Source organism: Rhodotorula paludigena (genome assembly GCF_050403205.1).
Source record: "Rhodotorula paludigena JCM10292 DNA, Rt_paludigena_JCM10292v1_ctg20, whole genome shotgun sequence".
Classification (NCBI taxonomy): domain Eukaryota; kingdom Fungi; phylum Basidiomycota; class Microbotryomycetes; order Sporidiobolales; family Sporidiobolaceae; genus Rhodotorula; species Rhodotorula paludigena.
Genome location: NW_027481438.1, coordinates 131,368 through 151,120, shown reverse-complemented (window position 1 = coordinate 151,120; position 19,753 = coordinate 131,368). Strand labels below are relative to the sequence as shown.

The 19,753-nt window shown below is 63.1% G+C and overlaps 8 protein-coding genes across 8 annotated transcripts; 4 read left to right on the top strand and 4 right to left on the bottom strand.

Moving 5' to 3' along the window:
- Positions 1 to 178: 178 nt before the first annotated feature.
- Positions 179 to 1,770, top strand: PNP1 (purine-nucleoside phosphorylase; the record flags this gene model as incomplete). Its single annotated transcript, XM_076648998.1, has 8 exons — positions 179 to 528; positions 590 to 629; positions 696 to 830; positions 912 to 981; positions 1,044 to 1,137; positions 1,218 to 1,316; positions 1,387 to 1,597; positions 1,681 to 1,770. The coding sequence occupies 8 exons, from the start codon at positions 179 to 181 to the stop codon at positions 1,768 to 1,770; spliced, it is 1,089 nt and encodes a 362-aa protein (XP_076505452.1).
- A 255-nt stretch (positions 1,771 to 2,025) lies between these two features.
- JCM10292_003712 (uncharacterized protein) lies at positions 2,026 to 2,772 on the bottom strand (the record flags this gene model as incomplete). Its single annotated transcript, XM_076648997.1, has 2 exons — positions 2,026 to 2,189; positions 2,394 to 2,772. The coding sequence occupies 2 exons, from the start codon at positions 2,770 to 2,772 to the stop codon at positions 2,026 to 2,028; spliced, it is 543 nt and encodes a 180-aa protein (XP_076505451.1).
- A 125-nt stretch (positions 2,773 to 2,897) lies between these two features.
- Positions 2,898 to 4,696, top strand: FSF1 (Fsf1p; the record flags this gene model as incomplete). Its single annotated transcript, XM_076648996.1, has 9 exons — positions 2,898 to 2,979; positions 3,220 to 3,249; positions 3,315 to 3,485; positions 3,563 to 3,586; positions 3,648 to 3,788; positions 3,845 to 3,904; positions 3,964 to 4,146; positions 4,265 to 4,391; positions 4,453 to 4,696. 9 exons carry the CDS (start codon positions 2,898 to 2,900, stop codon positions 4,694 to 4,696), a joined length of 1,062 nt encoding a protein of 353 aa, XP_076505450.1.
- A 377-nt stretch (positions 4,697 to 5,073) lies between these two features.
- On the bottom strand, positions 5,074 to 7,701 carry JCM10292_003710 (uncharacterized protein; the record flags this gene model as incomplete). Its single annotated transcript, XM_076648995.1, has 14 exons — positions 5,074 to 5,112; positions 5,187 to 5,404; positions 5,484 to 5,557; positions 5,660 to 5,792; positions 5,857 to 5,998; positions 6,184 to 6,326; positions 6,392 to 6,503; positions 6,555 to 6,666; positions 6,727 to 6,796; positions 6,868 to 6,922; positions 6,983 to 7,072; positions 7,189 to 7,311; positions 7,371 to 7,525; positions 7,629 to 7,701. The coding sequence occupies 14 exons, from the start codon at positions 7,699 to 7,701 to the stop codon at positions 5,074 to 5,076; spliced, it is 1,539 nt and encodes a 512-aa protein (XP_076505449.1).
- Positions 7,702 to 8,502: 801 nt separating this feature from the next.
- On the bottom strand, positions 8,503 to 10,441 carry JCM10292_003709 (cytochrome P450; the record flags this gene model as incomplete). The annotated part of the gene is made up of 7 exons (XM_076648994.1): positions 8,503 to 8,888; positions 8,944 to 9,049; positions 9,115 to 9,284; positions 9,340 to 9,594; positions 9,655 to 9,732; positions 9,788 to 10,045; positions 10,105 to 10,441. 7 exons carry the CDS (start codon positions 10,439 to 10,441, stop codon positions 8,503 to 8,505), a joined length of 1,590 nt encoding a protein of 529 aa, XP_076505448.1.
- Positions 10,442 to 11,156: 715 nt separating this feature from the next.
- Positions 11,157 to 14,871, top strand: JCM10292_003708 (uncharacterized protein; the record flags this gene model as incomplete). Its single annotated transcript, XM_076648993.1, has 18 exons — positions 11,157 to 11,700; positions 11,769 to 11,885; positions 11,945 to 12,055; positions 12,155 to 12,320; positions 12,386 to 12,561; positions 12,624 to 12,759; positions 12,819 to 12,931; positions 12,986 to 13,113; positions 13,176 to 13,365; positions 13,424 to 13,459; positions 13,519 to 13,630; positions 13,685 to 13,796; positions 13,853 to 13,957; positions 14,018 to 14,085; positions 14,144 to 14,223; positions 14,282 to 14,385; positions 14,451 to 14,547; positions 14,609 to 14,871. 18 exons carry the CDS (start codon positions 11,157 to 11,159, stop codon positions 14,869 to 14,871), a joined length of 2,658 nt encoding a protein of 885 aa, XP_076505447.1.
- A 188-nt stretch (positions 14,872 to 15,059) lies between these two features.
- JCM10292_003707 (uncharacterized protein) lies at positions 15,060 to 16,777 on the top strand (the record flags this gene model as incomplete). Its single annotated transcript, XM_076648992.1, has 3 exons — positions 15,060 to 15,437; positions 15,501 to 15,958; positions 16,015 to 16,777. 3 exons carry the CDS (start codon positions 15,060 to 15,062, stop codon positions 16,775 to 16,777), a joined length of 1,599 nt encoding a protein of 532 aa, XP_076505446.1.
- A 277-nt stretch (positions 16,778 to 17,054) lies between these two features.
- Positions 17,055 to 19,557, bottom strand: DBP9 (ATP-dependent DNA/RNA helicase; the record flags this gene model as incomplete). The annotated part of the gene is made up of 8 exons (XM_076648991.1): positions 17,055 to 17,429; positions 17,527 to 18,083; positions 18,159 to 18,277; positions 18,356 to 18,532; positions 18,591 to 18,652; positions 18,718 to 18,915; positions 18,980 to 19,052; positions 19,118 to 19,557. The coding sequence occupies 8 exons, from the start codon at positions 19,555 to 19,557 to the stop codon at positions 17,055 to 17,057; spliced, it is 2,001 nt and encodes a 666-aa protein (XP_076505445.1).
- Positions 19,558 to 19,753: the final 196 nt, after the last annotated feature.

The window sequence follows — 19,753 nt, the reverse complement described above, 5'->3', positions numbered from 1 at the left end:
AGACACAGTCAGTGCGTGCCAGGGAGGACCACGCGCGCACTCACCCTGCGAACTAGCTCACCCTCTCGCTCCCTCGCAGCCTCCCCACCTCCGCCTCGAGTCGCTCCCGTCTCTTGCTTTCTCCGCTGCTGCTCGTGCTCCTGCTCCTGCTCCTGCTCGTGCCTGTCCTCCCGACAAGATGTCCGCACCCGCCGCACTCGCCGCCCCCGACCTCAGCGCCCTCCCGCGCCTCCCCGACCCGCTCCCCTCCCCCGGCCACCACCCCGACCTCCACGACCTCACCGCCCAGTTCACCCAGAGCCTCATCGACATCCGTCAGCGCCTCCCCAAGGACCTCCGCACCCCCAAGGTCGCAATCGTCTGCGGCAGCGGCCTCCAGGGCCTCGCAGAGCAGCTCGCAGACCGCGTCCAGGTCCCCTACGCCGACATTGCCGGCTTTGGAGAGTCGACCGTGCGCGGCCACCAGTCGGCCCTCACCTTTGGCTTCCTCGGCAAGAACCGCGTCCCCGTCGTGTGCCAGCTCGGCAGGTGCGTACGCTCGGCGCCGCGCTTTTCCGAATCGCCGCACTCACGCTCACATCTGCCGCAGGTTCCACGCCTACGAGGGTCACAGCATGCAGAGCGTCGTCGTGCGTCCCCCTGGCCCTTCTCTTCTCCCGCCCAGAGAGCAAACGCGCTCACTTTCCACCGCACAGTACCCAATCCGCATCATGAAGCTCCTCGGCGCGTCAGTCGCCATCATCACCAACGCCGCGGGCGGCCTCAACCCGGACCTCGTCGAGGTCGGCTCCGTCGTCGCGCTCGTCGACCACGTCTCGCTCCCTAGCCTGGTGCGTGCCCCTCGGCGCTATGGTCTGAAACGAACCAGGACGACGCGGACTGATCATTGACGTGTGCGTGTGGGAGTACAGACGAGCTGGAACCCCCTCATCGGCGCCAACCGCGAGACGCTCGGCCCGCGCTTCCCGCCCATGTCGGACGGTGCGCTTCCCCTCCCTCTCTCACCCCGATCGCACATCGTTGACGCCCCGTCTCGCCTGCAGCGTACGACTACGAGCTGCGCGCGACGGCTTTCCGCGCGCTGCACGACCTGCAGCTCCCCGCCTCTTCGCTCAAGGAGGGCGTCTACGCCTGGGTGTGCGTCCCGTTCCCCGTCCCGCTTGTCCCTCCCCGCTACTGTCGTCCCACCCCGAGCCTGACCCACGTGCGCCCCGCAGCGCCGGCCCGAGCTACGAGACGCGCGCAGAGCAGCGCTTCCTGCGCGCCGCCGGCGCAGACTGCGTCGGGATGAGCACCGTGCCCGAAGTCATCGCCGCGTGCGTCCCTCTCTTCCCTCTCCCCCTCTCCTTCCCTCTGTGCTGACGAGAAAGAGTGCGGGAAAAAAAGGCGCCACGCGGGTTTGCGCGTCCTCGTCCTCTCGCTCGTCACCAACATGGTCGTCGCGACCCCGTACCGCTACGCCGGCCCCGTCGTCGAGGCCGAGCGCGCGGCGGCGACGTCGGGCGGCGCAGCAACGGCGGCAACGGCGGTCGCGGTCGCGGGCGAGGCGGTCAAGCAGGTGCAGCAGCATGTAGAGGAGGTCGCCAACCACCAGGAGGTTCGTCCCGCGCGCGCTCTCTTCCTCTCTCATGTAAGGCGAGCTGACCAAAGTACTTATGCGCGCCGCCCCTACGCGCACAGGTCCTCGACGTCTCGGCGCGGCGGGCAGACGATATCCGCGCGCTGGTCGAGCGCATCGTCGAGCGCACGTTTGGCGAGGACGCGTTGTAGGCTCCTTCGCTTTCTCTCTCGCGCGCGCGCAAGCGAGGCGATGGATGGCGGGAGTGCAGCGGGTGCGAATTGGGTCGTGTGCTGTAAAGGAGCAAACAAGCCCGCCATATGCTCGCAGAGAGGGGTGTGCGCCGCGCCGCAAGAGGCGCGCGTCACCGTCCCGTGCTGAGCGCCTAAGCACACTTGCGCTCTCACAAGCGCCAACGCGAGCACGAGCACAACGGCCGCAGCACCGTGTCTATCGTCCAGCACCCGCTACACCCTCTTGTCGTCCCCTGCACCCGGCGCCGCCGACTTCTCTCCCCTCGCTATTTTCTCCTCCTCCGTCTCTGGCAACAAGTAGTCGCCGCCGTACAGTCCGACAAGCGCAAACGCGCCGAGCCCGAGCCAAAGGTAGAGGCGCGTCTTCCAGGAGAGGACTGCGGGTGCAAGCGCGCGCGGAAGGGAGGGAGGCAAGGTCAGATTCGGTTGCTGCTTCATCGGGTCTGTGACGCCCCGCTCGGAAGGAGGTGAAGCTTGTGGTCCACGCAAGTGCGCGCAAGATAGCTGGAGCAAAGCCAGTCCCGCCCTCCACCTCGTCCTCTCGAGCAAAGAAGAAGAAAGAGGTGCCGCAAGAAACGCACCGAGGTACGACTCGAGCACGCTGCGCTCCTGTACCGTCTTGCGCCTCGCGCGCTCGACCAGCGGCGGTTCCCGGTACGTCTCGGGCTTTGCTGTACGCGGGTTGGATGGCCGGGACTGCGCGAAAGGCGTTGCGACGGAGATGGGTCGCTTTGGAGCTGCGGCCGCGCTCGCGATGCTCGGTGCCGCTGACTGCTCCGGTGCGGGGGCACTCGCAGGCGGAGCCCATGCGCTGGTCTGCGGTGCGGAGGGAGGCTGCGGGCGGGCGCGCGGAGAGGATGGAGACGAGGCGGCGGGGAGCTTGTGCTGCTTGCGGGCTTTGGACGCGACCGAGTAGGCGCGGGTGCAGGTGCAGAGCGGGTGGCGGGCGCGGCGCTGCATCGCTGGCTGTGCGGTGAGCTCGAGGGAGAGAGAGGGAGACGAGGGAGAGGTCGTCCTCTGACGCTTGTCGCTCGACTCGGTAGACGCGGATAGACCCGTCCAGGAGCGCAGCTAGACTCGGCAGGATGAGCGCCCCTCTCAGCACCGCAAAGCCCGCGCTCGTCGGCGGCGAGCAGCAGCAGCCGGAGCACCCGCCGTTCGACATCAGTCAGTCGCGTCCCTCGCTCTCTGCGCGTGATCGAGCCACGCAAAAAGTACGAAGCAGTGCAGCTCGGCAGGTCGCAGCTGCCGGGCAGACTGGCCGACGTTGCGGGCACGAGGTCCGGGCTGTTTCATCTCGTCGCACGACCTGTCCACGGGGCGATGAAGGCTTTCCCGGCGTCGTGCCAAGCCAAGAATCAGCACGTGTGCTACGAACAAAACTAACAAGCCTGTCGTCACGCGCAGCCCAGCCCCGCTATGACACCAAGACCTATCGTCCGTTACTCCCCCTCCTCCTTGCCCCTTCCCCCGCCGTTCTCGCTGACACACGGGCCCTGCAGTCGGTCGCCTGCGTCACTTTGCTGAAATCACCTCGCCCCTGACGCTCGTCGCCTCGTCAACCGACCTGAAGAATGCGCAGCGGCTTCTCAAGGAGTACCAGGAGGGGACCGGGAACGGGCGCAAGGCGTGGGGCAAGGAGGACGAGGCCGGCGTGTGGAAGGCCAAGCAGCGTGCGTTGCAGGTGACTTCTGTGAAAGGTTGGCCCGCGACGCTGACACTGATCCTCGCTCGTCTGCTCCTTGTGCAGTCGTCGACTCCTCAATCCACCCTGGTGTGTTCGGCTCTGTGCCCGAGCAGGATGCCCCTATGCTCACATGTCGAGTGTCGCGCAGACACGGGCGAGCCCGTCCCCCTTCCCTTCCGTCTCTCCGCTTTTGTCCCCACCAACCTCGTAATCGTCGCGGGCATGCTCATGCCCAACCCGTCCCTGAAGAGCGTTATTTTCTGGCAGTGGGCCAACCAGTCGCTCAACGGTGCGTGTGATGTTTCCTGCATGGGCGAGAGTGTCGCTCACGACAGGGTACCGCAGTTGCCGTCAACTATTCAAACGCGAACAAGAGCATCAGCATGTCGACGAGCGAGATTGCTTGTCGGTCCCCGCCTTACTCCAGGACACTCCCGACGCGCAGCTGACGCTCGCCCCTACAGCCGCCTACGCCGCCGCGACCGTCGCGTCGTGCTCGATCGCGGTCGGCCTCTCGCAGCTCGTCCCGCGCCTGCGCGTCTCGCCCACCGCGCGCGCCCTCCTCAGCAAGCTCGTGCCGTTCGCCGCGGTCGCGAGCGCGGGTTGCGTCAACATTGGGCTCATGCGGTGGAAGGAGATGCGGGACGGTGGGTCCGGGTTTCCTTCTCCCCCTGAACAACTGCCTGCAGCTTGTCGGGCCCGGGTTCAGCGGCCCTTACGATGCCTTTCCCTGCTTTTGAGGCAAGCTGACACTTGTGCTTTCAGGCATCTCGGTCTACGCGCCGTCGGACCCGCAGACCGGCCGCCCTTCGAACGAAGTCCTCGGCAAGTCGCCGACCGCTGGTACCTATGCCGTCGGGCAAACTGCCGCCTCTCGCGTCCTGACCAACATGTTCGTCCTCAATTCGTTGCATGCAAGTCAATTTTGCCGCATGCTGACTTCACCTCCGCAGCCCGACGCTCATCCTCCCGCCCATCCTCATGACCATCCTCGAGCGCCGCGGCGCCTTCTCCGGCGCGAACGGCAAGCGCCTCTCAACGGTGCTGCACCTCGGCCTGATCGGCACGTCGCTCCTCGTCTTCCTCCCGCCCGCGATCGCCTACTTCCCCTCGCGCGCGAGCATCGACCCGAAGAAGCTCGAGGACAGGTTCCACGGCGTGCCGTACGAAAAGGTCGAGTTCAACAAGGGGCTGTGAGGCGGTTTTCGAGGGTGGCGCGCGGTGCAAGGTGTGGAATGGAACGGATGAACGGCGTCTTGGGTTTCTTCGGGTTTTAAGCTGTTGAGACAGGGGGCGCAGGTAGACGTTGTCATGCAGCGCGTTATGAGTATTCGCAGCATCTCTCGCCAGCTCCCGCAACGTCCAGCTCTAGTATTAGACTGCTTCGTGCTGGACCTTCTCAATCTCGCGATGTGCAGCACCTTCAACTCTCGCCAATGCGCGCAACTCTGCCAACTTTGCATTCATACGACAGACGGGAACCGAGAGAGTACTCCTAGCACGAGGGCCTGATGTTGTACATGGCTTTGGAGCAGGACAGAGGCAAAGGAAATGAAACCAGAAGAAGGGGCGGCCTAGTACAGGAACCTGAAACCGGGGTGCTTTTGACCGAGCTGCAGCACAGAGTATGGTGTCAGGACGAGGTTCTCATCCCCGGGCAACGTTGGCGGACGGAAGAGCAACGCACCTTCCAGGCGTCCGAGTCCTTGACGCCCTCGAGGCGCCAGTCGTCCTTGCCCTCCTTCTTCTGCTTGTTGCGGCGGATCATGTAGAGCAGGAGGCCGAGCGTGAGGAGCCACTGGGTGATTGCACCCGCGAGGTTAAGTGAGTTGCCGGGGATCTGGCTCTTGCGCGGTTCGGCGTTGTTGAAGCGAGGGATGTAGGTCCAAGTGGCAAGCAGACCACCTGTGCATGACCAAAAAAGCGGTTAGTCACCTCGCGTCCCCGAAACGGGGGGCACAAACGACAAAGCGAGCCGACTCACCCAGGTTGCCGCCAAGGATGACAGTCGAAAGCGTTGCGGCACGTGCCGTATCCGACGTGGTGTTAACCGTAGCCCTACAGAGGAGAATAAGATTCAGTGCTCGGTCTCCTGGGATTCCGCCTGGAAAATGCGGCAGACGAGAAGGAAGCATAGACAAAGAGTTCAGCGGGACTCACCACGTGGTGCAGAGCGGACCGGTCGTGACCGAGCCCATAGCGATGAGGAACGTGGCCGCATAGCGGGCCCCGCCTTCGTTGACGCCGAGAAAGAGGGCATAGCCCGTCATGAGGCAGGGGAGCGCAATGAGCACTGGGAGCGATCTTGTCAGTATAATCGCGTGTTCATTACTTGGGGCAGCACGAGCACGACGCACTGTAGATAGCACGCCTGTTGGTGAGCCACCCAGCCAGTGATGCAGCGAAGAGGGTGACAGCGCCGAGGAAATGAGGCGGGACACTCCGAAGCTGGATCGAAATCGTCGATTCGCCCGGGTAAATTTCGCGCAGAATGGTTGGCTGTACAACCGTGAAGGTCAGCTTGTGTGGACGGGAAGGCGTCGGTCCGCGCCGGAGGGTGTGAGGGCCGAACAAGCGAGGAAGGGAGACCCACGAGGAAGAATCCGAGGCTGAAAGACGGCAAACAAGGCGAATCAGCCCAGAAATCATACTACAACGTTCCTGGACGTCCCCTACCCTTGTACCGGCAAGTTTGCGAAAAAAAAGTACAGGGCCATCGTCAAAGTCGTCGGGTTGAACATGGCGGAGCGGATGATCTGACGGTCCACGCCGTCGATGAGCGAGGACGCTCCCACATTCTCGCTCTTGATGCGCGTGACGGCAAGGACTAGAGGGCAGGTCAAGATGAGTCAGGAAGGGATCTTGCCAAACGAGGAGAGCGCGACTGCATACCTCGCTGCTCGGGCGTGAGGAAGCGCGCCTTTGCCGGACTGTCGGGCAGAAGGAAATATGCAGCCACGCCTAGTCCCATAGTGACCAAGCCCTCGCCGAAGAAGATGACCCGCTGTAAGGGAGTCAGCCGATGTTTGCTCACGCTTGAAAGCGCGAAACTCACCCAGCTGCGGACCATGCCGAACCCAGGTGCCGCCAAGAAGCCCGAGGCCAGCAAGCCACCGAATGCGCCGGCGAGTGGTGCCCCGAGGAAGAAGCAGCCGACACGGAAGCCACTGCTCAGGAGGCAAGTCAGCGAGCGCCGGGCATAGCCATGCTCAGAGGACGGCACGCACAACTCGGCCTTGCGGTAGAATCGACTGAGATAGTACATCAAACTCGGCAAGAACATGCTTTCGAAGATACCTGCGGGTCGGGTATCGAAGAGGGGAACAGGCGTCAGACGAGCTCTCACGAAAGGGGACCGGGGCGCGTACCCAGCATGAACCGCATAGCGAATGCTTGGGCGAAATTGTGAATGAAGGCCATGACCTGTCGGGATCAAACCTCGTCAACGCCGCAAGCAACCCGAGACGGAGAGCAAGGACATACGAAGGAGAAGAGTCCGAAACAGAAGACGAGCACGGGAAGGAAGCGACCGGGCCCCACGGCCTTGCAGATGTACGAAGCTGGAAGCTCGAACTGCAGGCGAGAGGGTCAGTATCACGAACGGAAGCAGGGGCGGAGAGCAGTTCGAGTCGGCCAAACGGTCTCGTCTGGCCTCCTCGTTTGCCCTCTCGAAGGTGGACGTTACGGACGATCACGTAGGCGATATAAAAGGCTGTAAGCAGCAGGTTGTACCCATAGCCCCCGTAGTCGGTCCTCGCGATGCCCAGGTCGCGTTCGAGGCCGGCGACGCGGGCATTGCCGATGTTGGACCGCTGCGGGAGCCGACAAGTCTGAGCGGCGGGCTTCGCGACAACAGCGCTCGAGAACGCACGTCGATAAAGCAAAAGAGGTAGCAGAGGAAAGTGATGGGCACGATCCACATGTCGCACTTCTTGCGGATGGCTGCCTCGGCCGCATGGTCAATCTCGAAAAGCGCGTTGCCGTGGGCGTCTGTGGCGATGTGGCCGTCGGCGGCTGCTTCGACGACTACGGAGACAGAAGACGTCAATGGTGGATTCGGTGCAGCTAGTTCGACTCGGCCGCCTCTGACAGCGCAGACAGCGAAGACAGCAACGAGAAGTCGACGTACCCGTGTCGTGCTTCTCGTGCGTCTCCTCCAGATGATGCGTGCTGCCCTTGTCGAGCGATGCGGTTGATGGCATAGCGGCGGCGCACTCTGTAGCGAGAGATGGAAGAAGAGAAGCAAGAGCAACGCGGAAGAAGGCGAGATGCGAAGCGAATCTCCAAGCGAACTATCAGGCACGGGGCTCCAACAAGGGCCCACATGCCCGCACAGCCCGTGTGGAGGCGTGCGAGCGGGGAAACATCAGGTGCAGACACGAGATGACAGCGGGACAGGCGCCAAGCCACGCCGGTTCAACAGATAGCCCGCGTTGAACCAAGTCTTGAACGAGTCTCGGTTCGGGATTCGCGATCTGCAGCATCTGGAAGCCTCCACAGGGCCAACGACACGCCGAGTTGCGATCGTGGAGGAAGAAAAGGAGGGGAAGGCGGTGAGTGGGCGCACCTCAATCTTGACGCACGTGACATGCCGCTTCGTCGCCGAGAAGTGCGGTCAATTCGGAGCTTGTCCTGTCTGCGCCTGGCTATTGCACGCTCTCCTAGCCTGCGGATAGCAGCGGCATGGGGCGGCAAAGCCTCCACTGCCGCTGGTGGCTGGCGTGTCTTCACGCGGAAGCATCGTAAGGCAATTTGCAACGCTCGCTGTACCGTCTCAGTCCAGTGTGACGGAGCGCGCGCTTTCTGAAATCAATGCACGCGTTGCTCAAGCGTTGGAGGTCCGGCGGCGGGACTCTCGGGCAACAAGACGTGCAATACGGCCAGGACCGCATAAGAAATGGTGACGATTGCAACGGGTTGAGAGACATGTTCTGGAAACGCAAAGCATCGAAGAGTGCGAGAGGAGGGGGCATGACGACCGACATTTTCGAAGAACAGCCGCTTCAAACGGCACGCTCCGAGATGTCGCAGTAGAACTCGCGCTGGTGCGTAAACCACTGCGACTCGCAGAACCAAGGCTCCGAGTCGTCTAGCTTACCGTCAACGCCGCGTCCAGGCATCGTGTGCGGCGACGAGGCAGAGCGCGGCGTGAATCGGACGGTGTACCGGTACAGGAGCGACGGTGCGAGCTTGGTGAGCTCCATGAGCGCGACGTTCTTGCCGACGCACACGCGGTTGCCCGAGCCGAAAGTGATCAGGTTGCGCTCGAACGTGCGGCGCTCCTCGTCTGACGCCTCGAGCCAACGCTCGGGGCGGAAGACGTCGGCGTCGGGCCCGAAAGCTTCGGCGGTGCGGTGAACTACGTACGGCGACATGCCGATGTGCACGCCTGAGAGCAAGAGGAGTCAGTGACGGCGCGGAGCGGGGTTTGCATACGAGCTTACCGCCAGCAAAGTAGCGTCCGCCGATGACTGCGCCTCCCTTGGGTACGACGCGAGGCAAGACCCAGGGTACGGCGGGGTGAAGCCTGAGTGTCTCCTTGATGCATGCCTGTCCGGGTCAAATGAGATGAGCAAGAGCACCTATGGGTGGGCAAGGCGAGGCGAACGGCGCACCTGGAGATACTCGAGCTTCGACCCGGCGGCGTGCGTGATCGGGAACGAGACGGTGCCGTCCTCGACGGCGCCGTCAAGCTCTTGCATGACCTTCTCGTAGATGGCCGGGTTGCGCACAATGTACGAGAGGAGTGCGCGGAACGTGATTGACGTCGTGTCGGAGCCGGCGCCTGCGAACGGACTCCGTCAACAAGAGCGCAAGCTGCTTGAGCTGTTCATGCGTACCGAGAATCGAGTTGGCCTGAACCTTGACCTGGTCGACCGTGAACGGCGAGCCATCCGGATTCTTTGCGGCAATGAGGCGAGACAGGATGTCGCGGCGGATGCTGTCCGTGTCGCCGGTCTCTGCCGCGATGCGGATCTCATCGAGCCGGCGAGCGACAGCCTGACTGGCCTTGACACCGAGAGCCGCATTGCCGCTCGAGCCGATCTTGCGGGTAAGCCACCAATGCAGGAACCGTCGAGCCCAAGGCTGAGTACCTACGAATAGTTGCACGCATCAGCGCCTAGCAACATCAAGACATTGACCTCTGGACGTACCGGAGAGACACGAAGAAGCCGTATATGCGTCGAGCATCGGTAGGAAGTCGCCCGTGTCGTAGCCAGCCTTGGTCAAACCTGCCGGTGCAAATCGTCAATTGGCTGAGCCTGATGTCGCGGAAGCCAGACCCACCGAATGTCTGGCCGAATGCAATCTCGCCGACGACATCCATGGCCAGGAACTGAAGCGTGTCGCCCAGGTTGATCGTTGCAGCGCCCTTCTCACTCTTCTCAATCTCCTTGTCGAAGAAGCCGCACAGGTCTTCGAAGCACATGTCGACAAACTCCTCGAGCTCGACGAGAACGTTCATGGCAAAGGCCGGGCTGACGCCTCGCCGAGCGAGCGAGTGCTCCGAGTGAGCGAGGGTAGCGAGGAGGGACGGCTTCGACACTTTCTGCGAACAGCAAGTCACGGTCAGCCTGCATTGCAGCTTGAGCAAGTGAGGAGACGTAAGAAGAATTGGTAGAAGGGCGACTTGTCCTTCACGGCCCCACCATATTTGTACAGGTCGACGATGGCTTCGGGCGCGCAGACGGACACCTCGTTGCGGGCAATGCGGACGAACTTGCCGTACTTCTGGTGAAGCTCGGCGAGCTTCCAGCCGATGTCTCGCTTTGCCGCTCGCCTTGTTGTCCAGGCGCCGACGCCGACCTTCGCGCTCAGCGGTCCAGGGAGGCCGGCAAGCGGATGCAGCCAGAACGAGTAGGCGACGTAGGACAGCAGCGCAGCCAGCAACGAGCCAGCGACGGCGAGAGCAGCATCAGCAGGCGAGACTGCGAGACTCATGCTGAGTTGATGTGGTTGAGGCGAGGGAAGGAGAAGGAGCGTGCGGACCCCGGGCAGGCACTCCTTCCTCGAGCGATAGCAAAAGTCCGCAGACGCATGCACGCCGAGTGCCTGCCGGTCTGGAGCGGCGTGTCAAAGTGGAGGCGGCCGTCCGAGTGGGCGGCGGAAGGTAGCCGGAGGAAAGAGGGGACGCGTGACTTCCGCGCATATGGCCGGCTGCGCAATGCAGCGGATCGCCCCCGCAAGTGCGCACGTGAACGAAAGGGTACGGTAGTGCTTCTGCTCAACAAGTTCGTAGCATCGACTCTAGGCCGGTACCGAGGGAAGCGCGAGGGCCAAAAAAGCGGCCCGCCCAGGAGCAAAAGGGATGATCGCACCCAGGTTTGAACTGAGGACCTTCAGTGAACTAGATGTTAAACTGACGTGATGACCAACTACACCATGCAACCGTTGCTTGTTGGAGGGCCAAAAATAAATAACATTACATCGCTAATTGCTTCCTTCGATCGCTTGGTGTCCGTCTTTCACGTCGACCCTCCTCCTAAACTGCCCCAGGGATACCCCGCGCGACACTTGCAAAGATCTCAACAACAAGCCCGAGGGATCCGCTCTGCATCCTGCGAGTTTGCAGCGTCCCTTCCCTGTCATCTCCTCCTTGTCTTCTTGTGCACACGCACTCGACTGCGCAACCCGCGCAGACGCGTCTTTTGCGGCCATGGACGGCCTGTCTCAGCCCATCTTCACGCAGGCGCTTCCTGCCGACGGATTACAGCAGTCGGTGCCATCGCAGCCCGTAACACAGCCTGGTCCGGTCGCCTCGACTTCTACCGCGCCCGTCGCAGCCCCGGAGCCGGCCGTGCTCGTCCAGGCAGAGCCTGCAGCACCTCCTCCGCCACCCATCAATTCGAACTCGGCTCCGCAGCAGGCAGGGCAGAGCGCGTTCCACCCGTTCCCCGAGCAGGATCCCGCCGCGCTTCCGCTCACCGGCTTCGCCTCGATCCCCGCACGCGCCGCTGTCTTGCCAAATGCACAAGGCTACACGCGCCCGACGCCGTACGAGGCGCCGAATGTCGAGCTTGGGGCCGGCCTCAGCCGCGAGGCTCCCATGCGGCGCTTCGTGAACGACGCCGAAATCGAGGCTTCGAGGACGAATGGCCAGGGCGACTTGGCACGACAGCCCGGAGTCGTTCACGAAGAGAAGATCCAGTCGCTCACGGTCGATCAGTTGAGGAAAATGGGAGTGGGTCGTCTGCCGTCGGGTACGTCTCGAGTTCCTGCGGGTCTCCAAATCCGCAAATCTCGCTGAACCCTTCTTGCGACCTCATAGGTTTCTGCTATTCGGCACGCATGACACTGCATGCACCGCTTCCGCGCACCGTCAACGAGAACGACCCGCATCCCGAGCAACCAGCGCGCATTCAGGGCATCTTCAACAAGCTCAGTAGTGCGTCGCGCCGCAGCCTCGCAGCTTGTGGGTCGTTGTTGACCTTGAGCGTCTGCCAGACGGGGGCTTGCTCGCTCGCATGATTCGTGTGCCGGTGCGCGAGGTTCTGCGTGAGGAAGTCATGCTCGTCCATTCCGAGGGCCACTGGGACCGCGTGCGCGCAACTGGCTGTACGTCTCGCTTTTCTTCGCTCCTTCGTGCTTGGTAGGAGCGTGATTTCGGGACCCGGCGCTCTAGCTGCCTCTGCTGACCTTCTACCCGTTCTGCAGTCCAGACGATCGAGTACCTGGAAACGTGCAAGGAGTTCTTCGAGCGGCTATCGCTCTACGTCAACCCAGACTCGGCCTTCTGTGCGCGGCTGTCGTGCGGAGGCGTGATCGAGATGGCGCGTGCGGTCGCGGAAGGACAGATCCGCAATGGTTTCGCCATCGTCCGGTACGCGGCCTCTCAGCGCCTGCGGCCGTTGTCTGCGATCATAGCTGACAACTCGATGACATCAGTCCGCCAGGCCACCATGCCGAGCCGGAGGAGGCAATGGGCTTCTGTTTCTTCAACAACGTCTCGGTTGCGGCCAAGTGGCTGCGCACCGTGTACGGCTCGGGCACGCAGAAGGACGTCAATGGTAAGGAGATCAAGATGAACCGCATTCTTATCCTCGATTGGGACGTCCATCACGGTGCGTCCTCTTCTGTTGACCAGCCCGCAGGATCTGCGCTCACGCAGAACACTCTCTGCCAGGCAACGGCACGCAGCGCGCGTTCGAAGACGATGACGACATTCTCTACATCTCGCTGCACCGCCACGGGAATGGCTTCTACCCGGGCGGAGACTACGGTGCTCTCGAGTCGGTCGGATCCGGTCGCGGTCGCGGTTTGTGAGTCCCTCCCATCTCGCTGAAGAGCAGGACCCGATACTCATTTGACACACTCGCAGCTCGGTCAACATTCCATTCCTCAACGAGGGCATGGGCGACGCCGACTACCTCTACGCTTTCCAGCGCATCGTCATGCCTATTGCCTACGAATTCGCGCCCGATATGGTTCTCGGTGAGTCTCCTGTGCTCCAGTCACAGACTGACGGCTGATAACGTCGCTCTGCAGTCTCGGCTGGCTTCGACGCTGCCAAGGGCGACGAGCTCGGGAAGATGCTCGTCTCGCCCGACGGCTACGCGCACATGACCCACATGCTCGAGTCGCTCGCCGGCGGCAAGGTTCTCATCGCGCTCGAGGTACGATTCCAGTGAGCCCTCTCTGTCAGGTTTGCAGGCGAAGTTGACCCGTTCTCGAGTAGGGCGGTTACAACGTCAATTCGATCGCTGTTTCGGCACACGCTTGCGTCAAGGTCATCGTCGGCGACGAGCTGCCCGTCATGAACTCCCTCGGCGCCGCATCTCTCGCCGCCACCAACACGGTGCACGAGGTGCAGCGGATGCAGGCCAACCACTGGAAGTGCATGGGAGAGGCGGTGGAGACGACGGAGGGTGCTTTTGCCGCTCGTTTATTCACTCAAGGGCAGCTGCTGATGACAATAACTGACAGAGCTGAGCAAGGCGGGCAAGATCGAGTCGTTGGCCGGTACGTCTCGTCCATGTCGGCCGTGCAGAATGCAGGCTAACGTTTTATCGAATGTCCAGACATCCTTAAGGCACACCGGCTGTATGAGCTCTTTCACGAGTACTCGCTGTTCAACGTCGAGTTCAGTTCGCCCTCGCTCGAGGAGGCCTACCATGACCAGCTCCTCCTTTCGTACGTCGCTTGTCTGTCCCGCCCGTGCCTCCGCTGATGTCGTGTGCGATATAGCGAGAACGTCTATGACTCGGATGTCCTCCTCGTCTTCATGCACGACCTTGGCTCGATGAAGGCCGCTTACACCGCTGCGACTCTTGACACCGATCTCGAGCGGACCCAGCTCGTGCGTCCCCTCCTTGCCGACCTCTTCTTTGCAGGGCTTAGAACGTGTTCTCGCAGCTCGATACTAGCCGAGAAGTGCTCGACTGGGCAATAATGGATTGGGGCTTCGGCGTGATCGATGTCAACCTCCTCGCGCACCTTCCCACGGTCAGGAACCAAGGGGTGCGTTCATGAGCGCATTTGCAGTTATGGGAGATAGATGTCTCATGTTTGCACCTCCAGGTCGACCCGAAGCGCGATCGCGCCCGCGAGAAAGAGCTCGCGCTCTACATCTGGGACAACATCGTCGAGTGCGTGCCAAAAACTTCCGCACTTACCTCGATGAATGCTGAGTCTGGCCGTCTGCAGACTCTCAAACGCGCAGCACGTCATCCTTCTCGGCAGTGGCGCTGGCTGCCATGCTCTCATGGAGATCGTTCGCAACCGCAGTACGTTCGATGTCGATTCGTCCCCTCAGGGCGCAGCGCTCACGAGGAGCTCCCGCAGACCACCAGCTCAAGAAGCGCGTGCGCGCATGCATCTCTGTTCTCGGGCACGAGCCGCCACCCGAGCTGGACGCTTCCTCCGGTGTGCGGCCATGGTACAAGACGGTGCGTCCGCTCGGCTATTCGACACACATCGCGAGTGCTGACGGATCAGCTCGCACGCCCTGCAGAACTCGCTTATCCTCCTGCCCTCGACGCACCCGCTCCACGAGGATGCACGACGCGCGGGCAAGCACCAGAAGAAGTTTGGAAACGTCTACCGCGCGAGTGCGTCAAAGGCGCTTTTCTCCGGCTCAAAACTACTGTCGCTGACGGTTTTGTCGCACAGCCGCCGAGGACGAGTCGCGCCCGACGCACCTGCTGCGCGCGAGCATGCCCAAGATCAAAGAGTTCATCGCGAGCAAGATCCCGCTCGACCAGCTCAAGGCGCCGTCGACATCGTCGGGCGAGGACGTCGTCATGGCCGACTCGGCAGACACTGCTCCTGCGACTGGGGCGGCAAAGATCGAGGAGATTGTCCCGGTTGTCGAGAACGGCGGTGGTGACGGTGGTGCGCCGGCGGTCGCGGCTGCGACGACTGCGCCCAGCTGAGTTCGCGGGTCCCTGTAGTGCCGTGTGCGTCTGTTGTAGTGCTACTTTTACATACGAGCTGCCTCTGTCTTCGGACCGACTACCGACTGCGTCTGCACCGCCACCTCCGCAGCAATTCAGCGTGACCTCGCTCTTCGTCTGCGTCCGTCCTCCCTCGATTCACTCTTCCTCCTCCCCGTCGCAGAAAGATGGCCGAGCAGAAGGACACCACGAGCAGCAAGCTCTCGTCGCTCTTCTCGCGCGCCACCGAGCGTCTCCCCGCCGTCTCTGCGCTCCCCCACTTGGCTCGTGAGGGCCGCGTTCGCCTCGACCCGCGCCAGCCCGCCGAGACGCTGCAGCTCCAGATCCTCATCAAGAGTCTCTCGGGCGTCGTGCAGGACCGCTCGTCGCTCGCGCGCGAGGAGCAGCGCGTTGCCAAGGCCATCTACGACTGGAGCAAAGACGACAAGGGCGACGACCTGCGCGACACGTGCGACCGCCTCGCATGGACCGTCTACTGCATGGCCGAGCTCGAGCAGGAGGCGGCGAAGAAGGTGGAGGAGAGCAGGGTCATCCTCAAGGACATAGTGCGCATGCTCCCTCTCGTCATGACAAACCCCACCCTCCACTGACTTTCCCTTGCCCTGCAGCGCAACTTTGAGAACGACCTCGTGCCCCGCCGCCGCAACCAGCAGTCCCTCGCGACCAAGATCACCGCGCTCGAGAAGGAGATTGGCGCGTCCAAGAAGGGCGCCGACGTCAAGCAGTCGGACCAGCTTTCCAAGCTGCGCGGCGAGCTTTCGCAGCTCGAGGCCGAGGACGCGACGTTCGAGCAGTCCTTCGAAATGCTCAAGCGCCAGAAGCTGCACGAGGCGTTCTCGGCTCAGTTCCGCGCACACAGGGAGCTGGGCGAGAAGATGGCTCTCGTCGCGGGCTATGGCGATGTGTTGCTCCAGGGTATGGAGAGCGAGGGGGTCGGCGCCGAGTACCGCGGCAAGGACCGGACTGCGCAGGTCAAGGTCGAGCTTGAGAGTGCGCTCAAGAATTGGGTGCCTGGCCCGACGCCTCGTCTCCAGCAGCAGGGTGGACTCGACCGCAGCGACACAAGGTACGTGGTCTCCCATACTGGGACCTCGGAACGTGCTGATTGGAGAGCCATTGCAGGAGCTTCGGCGAGACGCACGCCTCGCAACTGTCACAACTCGATTCGCAGTCATCCCTTGCCTCGCGCGATGCACACTCGTCGCAGACTTCGCACCTGACGCACCCACCGCCGATGCCGACGCTCCATTCGCAAGCCGAGCTCGACACGACGCAGCACTCGCACCAGCGCTTCGTCCCGCCTCTTCCCGGCGGGTCCTCGCACGATAGCGGGTCGTCGATCCCGCCGCCTCTTCCGCCGCACCCTTCACGCTCGAGCGCTTCGCCTTCCTCGCCGTCGGGCAACCTTCGCGTCAACCTCTCGTCCGTCTCGCCTGTCCTTCCGTCGTCCCCACCGCGCGCTACCGCCGCTCTCCCCGTCGACCTCCCTCCTCCCGGCGTCGAGTCGTCCGCTCCTCCCGAGCCTACCGTAGCCGAGACGGGAGCGCCACAGGTCGGCACGGGCGGACCGTCGAGTGGCGTGCTCCGTCCACGCAAGAAGAGCGACGCCGCGTCGTCGCTCTCTTCGCTCCCGCCTGCCGCAGCCGCCGCTCCCATGCCCGGAACGTTCAACGCTGCCGGATGGGGCGGTGATGGCGGCGCGCAGGCTAGCTCTCCGGGGCATGGACAGCCGCCGAGCGAGGTCGGTTCCGGTGTCGGACCCTCGGCGAGTGCTGCGGGCGAGCACCTACCCGCGTACGGAGAGGGCGACGTGGAGCACTACCGCGCGAGGGACCAGGCGGAGCAGATCCTCGCGCAGGAGAGGGAGAGCAAGGCGCGCATGTGAGGGTGGTGTCCCGCTGGCTGATAGCTGATACTTCTGTCTGTGCCGTATCTCCTACCTCTGTTTGCTGTGCAGCCTTCGTCCCTAGTTGTTCCTCTCAGGCTTTCCCGCCGTCTTTCGCACATTTCGCAACTTCCGCACCTTCCGCAATGCAATGCCTCGTCTCGTCCTCGTCTCGTACTCCTCTCATCCTCGACTCGTCCCCGACATCACGCACGAGACTGCTCGGCGTAAGCATGATAGTGGGGAAAGTTGGGTGGCATGCAACGCCATTGTGCGTCTACTTCTTCCCGCCGCCGCCGAACTTGAAAGACCCGCCCTTGAGTGGATCCTGCCTCTTGCCCCCTCCGCCTCCTGCTCCGCCACGTCCGCCTCCCCTCCCGCCGCGCGCACCTCCGCGCCCTCCGCCCCTTGCGCCGCCCCGCCCCGGCTTGTGGAACGGGACATTGATCTCCCTCTGCTTGCCCTCGGCACCACTGCCGCCAGCCGCCGCCGCTGCAGAAGCGGCAACGTTCGAGTCGTTGGCGCCGACGGCGGCGATGCGCGGCATGAGGTAGCCCGGGACGTGCTTGAGGTGCGGCTGGACGCGCGAAGGGTGCAGGGGCTTGTCGTGTCGCAGGAAGGCGAGGTCGCGAGGGTTGTCTTCGAAGTGGGCCTGGAATATCGAGCCAGGAGTCAGTGACAGCTTACGAAAGGACGCCAGACGAACAGCAATAGGGGAAGACGGCAGAGTAACTCGAGATCGAACGCACCTTGAGCTTCTCCGAGTTGAGCACCTCGTTCTTGATCTCCTTGACACGCGCCTCGCGCACGGCCGCCTTCGTGACGCTCCTCAACCCGTCCTCCATGCGGTACCGGAACCCCTCGACCTGCTTCAGGTCGAACCGGTACTCCTTGATCTCGCCGCCCTTGGCCTTCTGCGCCTTTTCGATGCGCGCCCACACCTTTTCGTCGTACCGCGCCGTCTCGAGGCTCACGTCGTTCTTCTTCTGCTTGCCCCACCACGCGCGCGGGACGACAAACGACAGGCTCGTGCCCGTGCGCCCGGCGCGCGCCGTGCGCCCGACGCGGTGCGTGTACGACCGCGCCGAGAACGGCAGGTCAAAGTTGATGACGCACGCGACGTCGACAAAGTCGATGCCGCGCGAGACGCCGTACTCGGTCGTCGACGGCTTGGCCGAGCCGGACCCGTCCTTGCGTTTCCGCTTCTTGGACGGCTGCGGTGCCGGTTCGGGCGCCGCGGCAGCTGCGTCGTCCGATCCAGCTGGCTGCGTCGCGATGACTGTGGACGCATGCGTGTGAGCCGTGCCTGCAAAAGGGGCCGAGGCAATAAGGAGGAACGCACGTCCCGACCCAGATGCCTCCCCCGAACCGCTCGCCTCACCCTCGCCCTCGCCCTCCTCGTCCTCGTTCGTATCCCGGTCGTGTCCTTCGAGGCCGCTCTCGTCCGTCGCAATGAGGTAGTCGAACACACCGCGGTTGAACTCCTGCACGGCGTGATACCTGCGCAAAGCGTAAAGAATCATCAGCGAAAGCTAGCAGAGGAGGCTTGTCGAAGAAGACATGATGGCACCAGCGCACCGCGAGTTAAAAGGGAGCTCGGCGTTGAGCACGCCCGACTTGATGCCGTACTTCTCGAGGAAGAGCTTGACGCGGTACCCGCGGTCCGTGTCGTTGACGAAGATCAGACACTTGCCCTTGATGAGCTTGAGTTTGAGAATGACGTAGAGCAACAGGAACTTGTCCTCCTCGGTGCACCTGGGAGAAGCAGCGAGGTGAGCGGCGCAGAAACGTGGCGAGGAAACGGAGTACGCACCGGACGCAGTATTGCGACAGGTTTGCCAGCTCGTCCTCATCCTCTTCAAGCTTCAGAACAATCTGCACGAGACGAACGAGGTCAGCGAGGCGTGCGGAATGGCGGAGTCCACTGGGAGAGGATGTACAGGATTCCGCAATACGACGCCCTTGAGCTCCTCGACCTCGCCCGTCAAGGTTGCACTCATGAGGAAGCTCTGGTAGACCTTTGGCAGGCTCCAAGGGCCCGAGAGGATGGAGCGAATGTCCTCGCTCGAGTGGCCGTACGAGAGGATGAGGTCGGCTTCGTCGATGACGAGGTAGTCGAGGTGTTCGAGGTGGAGAGTCTGCATTGGCGTCGTCAGGTCAGCGGGAAGGTGGGCGCAAGATGCCAGGGAGAGAGAAGCGTACCTCGGAGCGGAGGTGCGCGAGTGCGCGGGAAGGGGTCGCGACGACAATCTCTGGCCGGTCCGCCAGTTGCATCCTGCAAAGCCGCCATCGTCAGTCATGCTCTCAAGATCGAAAGCAAGTGTAGGACCGCCAGCGCACCGCTCTACGCGCTCGCCGCCGGTCGTCTTGCGCTTCTTGCGCCCGCCCTGCTCGCCGACGACATTGACGACGCGGATGCCGGTGCCCTCGGTATCGCCGAGCCCTAGCCCGTCAACCAGGCGGGCGATCTGGCCGCGGACCTGCTCTGCGAGCTCGCGGGTGGGGACGAGGACGAGAGCGCGGGTGCCGCCGAGCTCGTTGCGGTCGCGGCGCTGGAGGATGCCCTGAACAAGGGGGACGGCGTAGGCGAGCGTCTTGCCCGACCCGGTGCGTGCCCGGGCGAGGATGTCGCGGCTCGACTCGAGTGCGAGCGGGATGAGCGTCTGCTGGATCGGCGTCGGGACGGCAAAGTGCTGCGCCGAGAGGGCGCGCAGGAGAAGCGGGTGCAGCGCAGGCTCGAGTGCGCTGAACGCAACCTGCTTGCCCTTGGACGCGCTCATCACGGCGGGCGAGTGTAGCGGCAGAAGCGAGTCCCCCGCTCGACCCAAGCTCGTCCAGACCCGAATCTCGCAACTGATGAAGCAACTCGCTTCCCTCGCTCCCGGAAGCGTCTTGAGGCAGCTTGATCTGCTGTCACCGTCTCAGAGATAGCCCGAGAGGCTCGGCCAACTCCCGCGTGCGACGGATGTTGAGAAA